This window comes from Micropterus salmoides, unplaced genomic scaffold, assembly GCF_014851395.1.
Source record: "Micropterus salmoides isolate LMB-PRFRI ecotype aquatic unplaced genomic scaffold, ASM1485139v1 Ms_hic_scaffold_1, whole genome shotgun sequence".
Classification (NCBI taxonomy): domain Eukaryota; kingdom Metazoa; phylum Chordata; class Actinopteri; order Centrarchiformes; family Centrarchidae; genus Micropterus; species Micropterus salmoides.
The window spans coordinates 2589438-2602294 of NW_024040040.1; the positions used below are offsets into that span (position 1 = coordinate 2589438).

General features: G+C 42.5%; 1 protein-coding gene and 1 pseudogene across 4 annotated transcripts in view; one reads left to right on the forward strand and one right to left on the reverse strand.

The window, feature by feature from the left end:
* Positions 1-12857, reverse strand: part of LOC119887775 — an 878746-nt pseudogene that overhangs the window by 427131 nt on the left and 438758 nt on the right.
* Positions 1-12857, forward strand: part of LOC119899948 (gastrula zinc finger protein XlCGF57.1-like) — an 80657-nt gene that overhangs the window by 19255 nt on the left and 48545 nt on the right. The window contains exons 2-3 of one of the 4 annotated variants that reach the window (XM_038714995.1): positions 3579-3648; positions 6954-8377. In XM_038714995.1, coding sequence (XP_038570923.1) covers positions 3579-3648; positions 6954-8164 — 1281 coding nt within the window. In that variant the 3' untranslated portion in view covers positions 8165-8377. Of the gene's footprint in view, positions 1-3210; positions 3649-6953; positions 8378-12857 lie in introns of those variants that run through there. The other 3 variants (XM_038714924.1, XM_038715152.1, XR_005444070.1) reach the window with 3 other exon arrangements.

Genomic DNA, 12857 nt, shown 5'->3' on the forward strand with positions numbered 1-12857 from the left:
TATTGTTGGCTATTTTATTACTTACTTACCTGAATCCTGTTTCAACCATGTAAAGAACTTTGTAACTTTGTTTATAAAGTAATGTATAAATAAAGTTTATTTGTTATTACAGGACCCACAACTAGTGTGGTACTGCAACATTATCTCAAGCAAAGATGTGGTTGTACTTCCTGTGGCTAACATGCTAATTTACTTTAATGTGTCTGAAAGCTGCGCATATGTAGAGGCATGAAAGACAAATCGGCTCCTTAAATTCTTGGGTTTGTGGTTTGATGTATTGCTAATGTGAAGAAATCATTTTGATAAGGTGGAAGATAAATGTAAGAGAGTATTGAATATTATGAGGTGTTTAACAGGCAGTGTTTAGGGAGCTGATTGCGTTAAGAAATATTTATATAGCATTAGATCAGTTCTTGAATATGGATGTATAGTTTTTGGATCGGCTGCTAGAACATCTTTAAAAAGGTTGGATATAATTCAGGCCCAAGCGTTGAGGTTATGCTGTGGAGCCGTAAAGTCAACACCAATATCAGCGCTTCAGGTTGGAGAAATGCCACTGAATCTAAGAAGGAAACAGCTAATTAGTGGGTAAATTTACAAAGTCAAAAGGACACACGTCCCACAGAAAGGATAATGAATGAAAGTTGGGAAAACAACAAAATTAAAAAGGAGGTATTCAGTAATGTAATGTTTTGGATATAACAAAGGAGTCAGGAATCAACGATTGGGTCGCTAGTCCAGCTGCTTTAATGCCAGCTGTTCCACCATGGTTATTACCTCAGCCTAGAGTTGATCTTTCTCTACTGAAACAGGTTCGTTCAAGTAAAAACATTTTAGATATGCAAGCTTATGTTAACACGGTGCTGCATGAGAAATATGGGTCCTACATACATTTATTTACAGATGGCTCTAAAAACCCAGAGAACGTAAAATCCAGCTGTGATTTTTACCTCCCAGAATTAAAAATTAAGGTGTTTGAAAGATGAACCTGCCATTTATCGGTGTCTGCAGCAGAAATGACGGAGGTCTTGTTTGCACTACAGCGGATAGAGGAAGTCAAACCAATGAGAATGATCATTTGTTCAGATTCAAGCGCAGCTCTGGGTCGTCTCAAAAGTACAATGTCAAAATGTAGGGAGGATATATTGTTTGAAATATTGATATCTTTATACAGAGTGAGTAGTCTGGGGACCGATGTTCAGTTTCTATGGGTCCCGGCACACATTAGCTAAAAACAGGTAGAAAGTAAATCAGGCAGAGGCGGCAGGACCAGTTAGCAAAGAGGAGATCAAAGCAAAGTTAAGATGCAGTGGCAGTTGGGGTTTGGTTTGATGAGAAGCTCACCTGGAATACTCATTTAGACAAAGTTAAGTGTAAAAAGGTCATCAATATACTTCATTGTCTGTCAGGACAAGAGTGGGGAGCAAGCAGAGCAGCTCTACAAAATATATACTGGGCACTCATGAGATCCGTTTTTGACTATGGATGTGTAGCGTACATGTCAGCAGCGGAATCAAACCTTAAGAAGTTGGATGTATTACAAGCTCAGGCCTTGAGAATTTGCAATGGATCAGTCAGAACATCTCCGGTGTCAGCAATGCAGGTGGAAATGGGAGAAATGACGTTAAGAATCAGGCGAGTAAAGTTAATGTTGGCATACTGGGTTAATCTCCAGGGGCAATGTGATTCTCATCCTGCCAAGAGTCTCTTAATAGATTGCTGGGAACACAATGAGACAAATTTCACAAGTTTTGGGTGGATTGGTGATGCAAAGGCAGAAGTCATAGGATTACGACAATTAGACTACAGCCCTACAGTGTCACAGTCTTCCATTCCTCCCTGGTTATTCCCAACACCAATTGTAGACCTAAACATACAGCAGGAATTGAAGGATATGTCAAAGAAACTTCCAGCATGCAGTATAGTACAGAATTACTTTGATTTACATTTTTCAGACTCCATGGTTATATTCACAGATGGCTCCAAAGATCCTGATACAGGGCGTGCAGGTGCAGCAGTCTTTATCCCAACAAGTGAGTCATATATCAAGAAAAGAATATCAGATCATGTCTCAGTGTATACCACAGAGTTGACTGCAATATTACTGGAAGAGAGGGAAACAAAAAATACTGTTATTGCATCTGATAGCTTGTCTGCTCTAATGAGTATTAAATCTGGCAAATCATCATTTAGATCCAAAATCCTCAATGACATATTCCTTAAATTGTACAGGATGGAGCTAAAAGGTTTATCCACATGCTTCCTTTGGGTTCCTGCTCATGTTGGTGTGGAGGGAAATGAGCAGGTGGATATTCTGGCCAAAGGAACACTCAGAACCAAACATGTAGACCTAAAAACCCCTTTAACTAAAGATGAAGCTAAGACATTTATCAGGACCTATGCACAGTCAGTTTGGCAGGAGCACTGGGACAACAGTGAAACTGGAAGGCACCTATATAATGTACAGAGACAGGTTGGTGCCGGCAGGATGGTGGGCTGGAAACGTAGGGAAGAAAATATAATCACTCGTCTGAGAATAGGACATACAGGTCTCCACCTTTCGTTATATAAAATAGGTAAGCACCCAACTGGGAAATGTATATATTGTAACCAACTAGAAACGGTTGAACATGTTCTCCTTCAGTGTAGGAGATACACTATCAAGAGGAAACGCCTCTTTCAGTCATTACGGAAGGCAAAACATCATGATATCTCATTGACGGGTCTCTTGGGGAAAACAGCAGGGAAGATATATTGTCATATAATTAAGTTTCTTAAAGAAACTGAGTTAGAAAAAAGTATTTAATTTATGTTTGTTTTTGTTTTTTTTGTTTTTTTTTGTTTAATTTCATTCATTTCCTGCTTAATCTCTCGTTCCACACTGCAGTCCAGCTTGTGGCGATAATGCACCGTTAAACTGGTTTGCCAACCGCCATTAAACCCTAAAGAAGAAGAAGAAGAGTTTATGGGATAATAGAAATAAAGGAAGATATTTAGATTCAGCAGAAAGTGAGGAGGAACAGTCAATTCAGCAGAACTTGGTCACACAAAGTTAAATGCATCTCTGCACCTTGTTGGAAAACATCCATCCATAAACACATCTCATCTTTTTTTACAACAAACTGGACTGAACACAAGGATTTAAGTAACTAGGAGGCAGTAGGTGGCGATAATGCTGCTCCATCTGGGTACAAGTCGCCAGAAAAAGAAGAAGAAGAAATCGGCTCGTTTCGAACAAACAGCCGGAGTTCAGCAGCAGAGCCTGCATGTGAGGATAAACGTGTTTAAGTGGACTCTGTTTAAACTTTCGGGATGTTTCACCTCAGACTCATCTCCTGTTAGCCAAGAATGCTAAAGGAAGTTAGCTTGTCAGCAGGAAGTAGCCGGAGCCGGAGCTCGGCCTCACAGTGTGTATTTTATCAGAGTGAGCTGCGTGTCTGTAACGGAGTGTGTCTGGAGGAAAAGCTGCTGTAAACATGTCTAAAGTCCAAACGCTGAGAGCTTTTGTCCAGCAGCGACTAAGTGCGGCTGCTGAAGAGATATTTGAGCTGTTTGAAAGAACGATAGCAGAGTACGAGGAGGAACTTTGTGGACAACGCAAACTACTGGACGCTGTTTTCAAGCCTGAAGTCCGGTTACACAGAGCAGGTTTGTGCTTCAGAACCACGGGTCTGTAAACAGCCTGTTGTCAGTTCGTGACGATTCATTTTCCAGCTGATCCAAGAGGGTTTAAATACAAGAGGTTAAAGGAGGAACGCTAAAAGTAAATCTGGAAAGGAAGTAAAAAGACAATACTTTATCAATCCACCTGTCTGTAAGGTAACGTTAAACATGTATAAAGGGTTAATTTAATCCTCTCTGTCCTCAGTATCTCATCCTGTATGTTTCAAGCACAGCTAACGCTAGCTTGGCATTAGCCAAATGTTAAAAACGAGCTAAATAGAAAGCTGTCTGTCTGGAGCACAGACTGGTCTGTAGTCTTAAAAACAAACCAGCCGCTCCTCCTTCTACCTGGTAACGTTACCTGCATCCAGGAGAGAGGAGGAGGGACTGAAACAGACTCATGTTGTACTTTCTAAACATCACTCGCTACTTGTGATGTCAGATAAAGTTATTGAGTTACTTTGCTGTTGTAAATATTAATGTTGCTGCTCTAGAAACAACATTTAGCTGTATTTAAAATATTAAATTAAAAACAACCAGCCAGTTAATATGTACACTTCAATATATGTTTATTTATCGCACGTGATACGTCATCTCAATATATAACGTTATCACACATATTTTCCTCATACCGTGCAGGCCTACCTCAGGCCCGTTGGGTCTGCTCTTACCAAATAACCATCACTAAATAATAGTAAAGTATCGATAAAGAATCGGATCGTTAAGCCGTCTCAATAAGGGTATCATTATCAATACAAATTAACGGTGAGGATAGAAACAAAAATTGACCGGTAGATCGAGAGCTTTGCCTTACGGCTCAGCTCTCTTTTCATCACAATGGTGCGGTAAAGCATGTGCAATACCGCTCCCGCTGCTCCGATTCTCCTGCTCCAGTCTCCCCTCACTCGTGAACAAGCCCCCGAGGTACTTGAACTCCTTCACTTGGGGTAAGGACTCATTCCCTACCCGTAGTTGGCACTCCACCGGTTTCCTGCTGAGAACCATGGCCACAGATTTAGAGGTGCTAATCCTCATCCCAACCGCTTCACACTCTGCTGCGAACCAATCCAGTAAGAGCTGAAGGTCACGGACCGATGATACCATCAGGACCACATCATCCACAAAAAGCAGTGACGAGATCCCAAGCCCCCCGAACCACAGCCCCTCCTCGCCACGACTACGCCTCGATATCCTGTCCATGAATATCACAAACAGGATTGGTGACAAAGCGCAGCCCTGGCAGAGGCCAACCCTCACCGGGAAAGAGTCCTGGAGAGTAAAGAGCTGGTCAGTTGTTCCAGGACCGGGACGAAAACCGCATTGTTCCTCTTCAATCTGAGGTTCGACAATCGGCCGAACCCTCCGTTCCAGCACCCTGGAGTAGACTTTACCGGGGAGGCTGAGAAGTGTGATACCCCTGTAATTGGCACACAATCTCTGGTCCCCATTTTTGAACAGGGAAACCACAACCCCAATCTGACACTCCTTGGGCACTGTACCCGACTTCCACTCAATGTTAGAGAGAGAGACGTGTAAGAGACGAGTCATCCAAGACAGCCCCTCCACACCCAAAGCTTTTAGCATTTCTGGGCGGATCTCATCAATCCCTGGGGCTTTGCCACTGTGGAGTTGTGGAGCCTCCCGCTGCGGCTTTAGCAATAGAAGCTTTGAACATTGCCCACTCATGTTAAATGTCTCCAACCTCCACAAGGATGCCAGAAAAGCTCCGCCAGAGGTTTGAAGATCTCGCAGACAGGGTCCTCTCCAGACATTCCCAGTTCACCCGCACTACCCGTTTGGGCTTACCAGGTCTGTCCAGAGTCTTCCCCCGTGTCCTGACCCAACTCACCACCAGATGGTGATCAGTTGACAGCTCCGCCCCTCTCTTCAACCGAGTGGCCGAAACATGCGGCAAATCAGATTAAACGATTACAAAATCAATCATCGATCTTCGGCCTAGGGTGCTCTGGTACCACGTACACTTATGAGCAACCGCATGTTTGAACATGGTGTTCGTTATAGACAATCCATGACTAGCACAGAAGTCTAACAACAAACACCCACTCGGGTTCAGATCAGGGGGGCTGTTTCTCCCAATCACGCCTTTCCAGGTATCTCCATCATTGCCCACATGCACGTTGAAGTCTCCCAGTAGAACTATGGAGTCCCTTACTGGAGCCACATGCAGAACTCCATTCAGGGTCTCCAAGAAGGCCGAGTACTCTAAACTGCTGTTTGGTGCATATGCACAGACAACAGTCAGTTTAGCCCCACCAGATCTAACCGGTAGCGCTCCACCTCCCGCACAAGTTTCGGCTCCTTCCCCCACAAAGAGGTGACGTTCCACTTCCCCAGAGCCAGCCTCTGCTGCCCGGGTCTGGTCCGTCGAGGCCCCTGACCTTCACCGCCACCCATGTAGCAGCACATGTGACCCATGTGGATCTTCATGTGGATGGTGGGTCCAAAAGACGGAGAGAGGGGGATGCCACGTTGCTTTTTCAGGCTGTGCCCGGCCGGGCTCTGTGGCAAACCAGGCGCTCGCCGGCGAGCCCTCCCTCTGGGCCTGGTTCCTGACAGGGCCCTGGGATTCCTCCAGGCAGAGTCTCACCTCCCTTTCCTCGTAATTTCACAAGAACGTAAAATAAGATATATTATAATGTTGTGAAAATGTATGCACACAAAATGGGTTTTGTAGAATAAAGTGATGTATGTCGTGAATTGATTAAAATTACTTTAATAGAAAAGAATTCACAACTAAAATTCAAAAACTAAAAGTCCCACATGCCACAAGCTGCAATGCACAAGTCCAAGTAGAGTTTCCTGGGATTCCTGGGAGTGTTTTGAAAAGCTGTTTACAAAGTGGCAAAATCACTTTTTTTGGACTGGTGGCAAAAAAAAAAAAAACTGCTAGTTTAACTTTGTTCGAGTTTAGAAACACACATTTCAAAATGTCAGTATTTTGTGCATTTTCCTTATTAATCAAGCAAGTAGACTCATAGGACCATTTGTTCTATTATATCGCAATCGCATTCATTACTAAAATGCTCCAACAAATTGCAATATTGTCCACAATAACCGCAACATGACTTTTTCTCCAAATTGTGCAGCCCTTCTGGCCTCCATCAGTATCTGAGACTCTGTGACTAACTGGCCAATGAAAACTTTGACTGATGGTTTAGTCGACTATTAGAGGGCAGACTGAAATCTAAGAAGGTAGTGGTGTCAGTGGTTTAAATGTTAACTGGACGTTAGTTTTCTAAAACATGTATGTATTTCATTATTCTCCGCAGACGTCCAGGTGCTGTTGGTGAGTAAAAAAGAGGTTCCCCCTGAGGAGCAGGAGAGGAGCCCCAGGCTGGACCAGGAGGACCCACCAGAGCCCCCACATATTAAAGAGGAACTGGAGGAACTCTGGACCAGTCAGGAGGGAGAGCAGCTTCGAGGGCTGGAGGAGGCTGATACAACCAAGTTCACATTCATTTGTGTCCCTGTGAAGAGTGAAGAAGATGAAGAGAAACCTCAGCTTCATCAAAGACCCACTGAACAGGTGAAAACAGACGCTGATGGAGAGGACTGTGCTGGCCCAGAACCAGGGAGGCACTCAGATCCAGATAGACATTTACAACCACATACTGATGACAAGATGTCAGACTCCTCTGAACCTGAGACTGATGACAGTTGTGATTGGGAGGAGACCAGGGAACCCCAGTCAGGTTTAAACTCTCTGCAAAACAATGAAGGACCTGCAAGTGATCAGGAATGTAATAATGGGAAGAAATCATGTAGCTCCTCTGAATGTGCTACAAGCTTTGGCTGCAAGGGACATCTGCAGAAAGACAATGAACTCAAAACAGGAAAGAAACCCTCCTTAATATACCATAAGAAACTTCATTCAGAACAAAAACATTTCAGTTGCTCAGTTTGTAAAGAAACATTTCAGTTAAAAAAATATGTTGTGAGGCATATGAAAGTCCACACAGAGGAGAAACCCCTTAGTTGTTCCATTTGTAAAAAAAAATTTAAATGGAGATTTACATTTGTGAATCATATGAGAGTCCACACAGAAGAGAACTTCTTTCGTTGTTCTGTCTGTGGTAGAAGATTCACCCGAAGCTCAGGTTTGACCAAACATTTAAGAGTTCATACAGGAAAAAAACCTTTCAGCTGCTCAGTTTGTAAAAAAAGTTTCAGTTTCAGTTACACTTTGTCCAGACACATGAGATTGCACACAGGGGAGAGACTCTTAAGTTGTTCTGTGTGTAATAAAACATTTGCCCAAAGCTCAGATTTGAACAAACACTCGAGAGTTCATACAGGAGAAAAACCTTTCAGCTGCTCAGTTTGTAAAACTAGTTTCAGTTTCAGATACGCTTTGTCCAGACACATGAAAATCCACACAGGAGAGAGACCATTTAGTTGCAGTGTTTGTGATAAAACATTCACTCGGTTCGAATATCTCAAAAATCACAAGTGTGCTGGTGAGAGCAGAGGAAGTAAATGAAGCTGCAGAGATTCCTTCCAGCAGGACTGAAGTACTGAAGGCAAGACTTGGCTCAACACTGATCAGTTCAGAATTGTGATACAGACAAAATAAGTGAAGCTTCATATTTTCAGCTAAGATGAAGCCATCCGATCATTGTAATTCTGTTTATTTATTTTTTCTTTTTCAGGGGTGTAACGATTCTCCAAATACACGTTTTGATTCATACCTCTATTTTTGTTTCCTGTTTTTTGGGGGAGGGTCGCAGTGCATTATTATTATTATGTTATCAACAGGCATGATCACTCAACCATGACTGGACCAAAATGGACCTGCATTTGGAAGACCATAAAATAAATGTATGGTGTTATATTTACAAAATATAGTCTTACAGCTTGTCCTAACTTTAAATACAGTGTCTCACACATTTACTTTGATTGGGCCCAATTCTCCCAGGTAGGGGTGTTCGATATTACCATATTAGATCTTGAACTATTAAAATGTTTACCACAATCTGCCTTTTTAGAAAGACCGTTATCGTTCTACAGTGCACATTCTGTCAGTTGTAGTTCTATGGCTCATTTATGGAGTTTGCTGATAGTATTACTTGTTGCTAAAGTAAACACTTAACTAGCTGCCATTATCTAATTAGCTCAGTTAGCCATGCAATTGTAGTTACAGCTGACTCAGCCTGGATTGAGAGCTCGGACCAGGAGGACTGGAGGTTTTCAGGCCAGGATAATGGCAGGGAGCAGCGCTGGGCGGGCAACCAAACCTCATTCAGCAGCCTCCGAGTGAACGGGACTGAACACAGACCAACAGGGAAAACAGTACCGAGGTGATTTACAGTTTCTTGATGGACAGGTAAATTAACTTTATGCTAAACTGCAGACAGCTGCTAACTTTATCAGTGGCTAATTAGCTCTGTTAGCTGTGCTGCTAGCTGTCCTATTAGCTGACTCAGGTCAGCCCCAGGTGCCAGGTGCCAGCCCCAAGGCCGCAGTGTTCACTCACTGGGCAGCTCCCAGTGATCCAATCTGCACATGACGGGGAGGGTGGGGCGTAACGCACATTCAGCGCCATTGGCTACTGTAAACATTAATCAATATGTCCAACAAGTCCCTCCCTGAGAGAGACAGTAAGAGGCGAGGTGGAGTGTGGGGAAAAGAGAAGTGAAGAGAAAGGGAGCGGATTCAAGCAGGTTAGTGAGTAAACACTGAAATAAGGTGGAGAATTAAGTAGAGTTAAATGATGAAATAATAAAATAACATACAAGAAATACAAATACATTCTACACTGTTACCCTGGCGGTTGTGTCACGATTCTGTCCTTCGGACGTTAGTCTCGCGACTTCGGTCTCTAATTACAGAATGTGGTTGTTTTCCGTTTTTGATATTATTTGTATTCATTGATTTAAAATGGATTAAAATTGGCATTTTTTCCTTGTGGCCTCTGTGTAATGAAACAAGCTGTGTCTCTCCCAAACATCCTTTCCTCACATTCCACACCAAGACAAGTGGCCAAATTTATGACAGAATAAACTAAAGGACAGAGAGCTAGAGGAAGTTGAAATGTACAGGGGTTGGACAATGAAACTGAAACACCTGGTTTTAGACTACAATAATTTATTAGTATGGTGTAGGGCCTCCTTTTGCGGCCAATACAGCGTCAATTCGTCTTGGGAATGACATATACAAGTCCTGCACAGTGGTCAGAGGGATTTTAAGCCATTCTTCTTGCAGGATAGTGGCCAGGTCACGACGTGATGCTGGTGGAGGAAAATGTTTCCTGACTCGCTCCTCCAAAACACCCCAAAGTGGCTCAATAATATTTAGATCTGGTGACTGTGCAGGCCATGGGAGATGTTCAACTTCACTTTCATGTTCATCAAACCAATCTTTCACCAGTCTTGCTGTGTGTATTGGTGCATTGTCATCCTGATACACGGCACCTCCTTCAGGATACAATGTTTGAACCATTGGATGCACATGGTCCTCCAGAATGGTTCGGTAGTCCTTGGCAGTGACGCGCCCATCTAGCACAAGTATGGGGCCAAGGGAATGCCATGATATGGCAGCCCAAACCATCACTGATCCACCCCCATGCTTCACTCTGGGCATGCAACAGTCTGGGTGGTACGCTTCTTTGGGGCTTCTCCACACCGTAACTCTCCCGGATGTGGGGAAAACAGTGAAGGCGGACTCATCAGAGAACAATACATGTTTCACATTGTCCACATCCCAAGATTTGCGCTCCTTGCACCATTGAAACCGAAGTTTGGCATTGGCACAAGGGACCAAAGGTTTGGCTATAGCAGCCCGGCCGTGTATATTGACCCCGTGGAGCTCCCGACGGACAGTTTTGGTGGAAACAGGAGAGTTGAGGTGCACATTTAATTCTGCCGTGATTTGGGCAGCCGTGGTTTTATGTTTTTTGGATACAATCCAGGTTAGCACCCGAACATCCCTTTCAGACAGCTTCCTCTTGCGTCCACAGTTAATCCTGTTGGATGTGGTTCGTCCTTCTTGGTGGTATGCTGACATTACCCTGGATACCGTGGCTCTTGATACATCACAAAGACTTGCTGTCTTGGTCACAGATGCGCACCAACAATTTGTCCTCTTTTGAACTCTGGTATGTCACCCATAATGTTGTGTGCATTGCAATATTTTGAGCAAAACTGTGCTCTTACCCTGCTAATTGGACCTTCACAGTCTGCTCTTATTGGTTCAATGTGCAATTAATGGAGATTGGCCACCAGGCTGGTCCAATTTAGCCATGAAACCTCCCACACTAAAATGAGAGGCGTCTCAGTTTCATTGTCCAACCCCTGTACATTAATGTCATTTACCATACAGGTGAAACTTGAAAAATTAGCATATCGTGCAAAAGTTCATTTATTTCAGTAATTCAACTTAAAAGGTGAAACTAATATATTATATAGACTCATTACATGCAAAGTGAGATATTTCAAGCCTTTATTTGATATAATTTCGATGATTATTGCATGCAGCTTATGAAAACCCCAAATTCAAAATCTCAGAAAATTAGAACATCACAGGAAATCAATTTAAAAAAAAAAAAAAAAAAAAAAAATGATTTTAAATACAGAAATGTCAGCCCTCTGAAAAGTATAATCATGCGTATGTACTCAGTACTTGGTTTGGGCCCCTTTTGCATGAATTACTGCCTCAATGCGGCGTCGCATGGATGCCATCAGCCTGTGGCACTGCTGAGGTGTTATGGAAGACCAGGATGCTTCAATAGCGACCTTCAGCTCTTTGCATTGTTCGTCTCATGTCTTTCATCTTTCTCTTGGAAATGCCCCATAGATTCTCTCTGGGGTTCAGGTCAGGCCAGTTTGCTGGCCAATCAAGCACAGTAATCTCATGGTTATTGAACCAGGTTTTGGTACTTTTGGCAGTGTAGGCAGGTGCCAAGTCCTGCTGGAAAATGAAGTCAGCATCTCCATAAAGCTCGTCTGCTGAAGGAAGCATAAAGTGCTCTAAAATGTCCTGGTAGACGGCTGCGCTGACTCTGGACTTAATAAAGCACAGTGGACCAACACCAGCAGATGACATGGCCCCCCAAACCAACACAGACTGTGGAAACTTCACACTGGACTTCAAGCATCTTGGATTGTGTACCTCTCCATTCTTCCTCCAGACTCTGGGACCTTGGTTTCCAAATGAGATGCAAAAGTAAAGTATTAATGTGCCTTGATACAGCATTTTGAGAACATCCAACTTCTTTTACAATTACCTTTTGAGGCTTTCCCTCTTTGTGTCAATGATGGTTTTCTGCACAACTGTCAGGTCAGCAGTCTTCTTCCACTGAACCAGACTGAGCGACCAATTAAAGGCTCAGGAACACTTTGCAGGTGTTTTGGATTAATTAGCTGATTAGAGTGGGACACTTTGAGCCTACAATACTGAACCTTTTCACAATATTCAAATTTTCTGAGATTTTGAATTTGGGGTTTCATAAACTGCACACAATAATCATCAAAATTATATAAAATAAAGGCTTGAAATATTTCACTTTGCATGTAATGAGTCTATATAATATTAGTTTCACCTTTTAAGTTGAATTACTGAAATAAATGAACTTTTGCACGATATGCAAATTTTTTGAGTTTCACCTGTAAGTTGACATGCTTATTTGGATGCAAAGGAAATAAACCCTGAACTAACAAAAACTGCTTCTTTATAGAAAGAAAGTGTGTATCAAGATTATCGTTATCGAAAACGAACGAAATAAAGAAAACTAGTGTGAATGTTGTGAAGAAACATTGTCATTCACTGAAATAAAAATAAAAAAGAGGCTTTAGAAATACTCGATAAACTGAAACTGTATTGGATTTTTGCTAAACTGACGTTAAATGTTCTGTATTTGTATTTGCTGTTGTCCTTCGTATGAAGAGTTGGCACGCTGCATGTCCAGTGGCTGTCCTGCCACAATGTGAATGAGTCTGATTTGGTGGAGAGCTCATGTAACGTTGGGGGTAACTTAGTCAGGGAGACCCAAGTAGGGATCAGCTGCATAGCTGTTGGGGTTTGAACATGTTTTCTAATACTACTAAACAGAATAATATAAATGCAACAACTTTATTGAGTTTTGTTTTGTACTATAATTTAAAACTGTAATGTTTCTCAATGATTTTTCTTTTATAGAAATGTATCAGACATTTGTTCAGCAGGATAGAAGAGGCTGT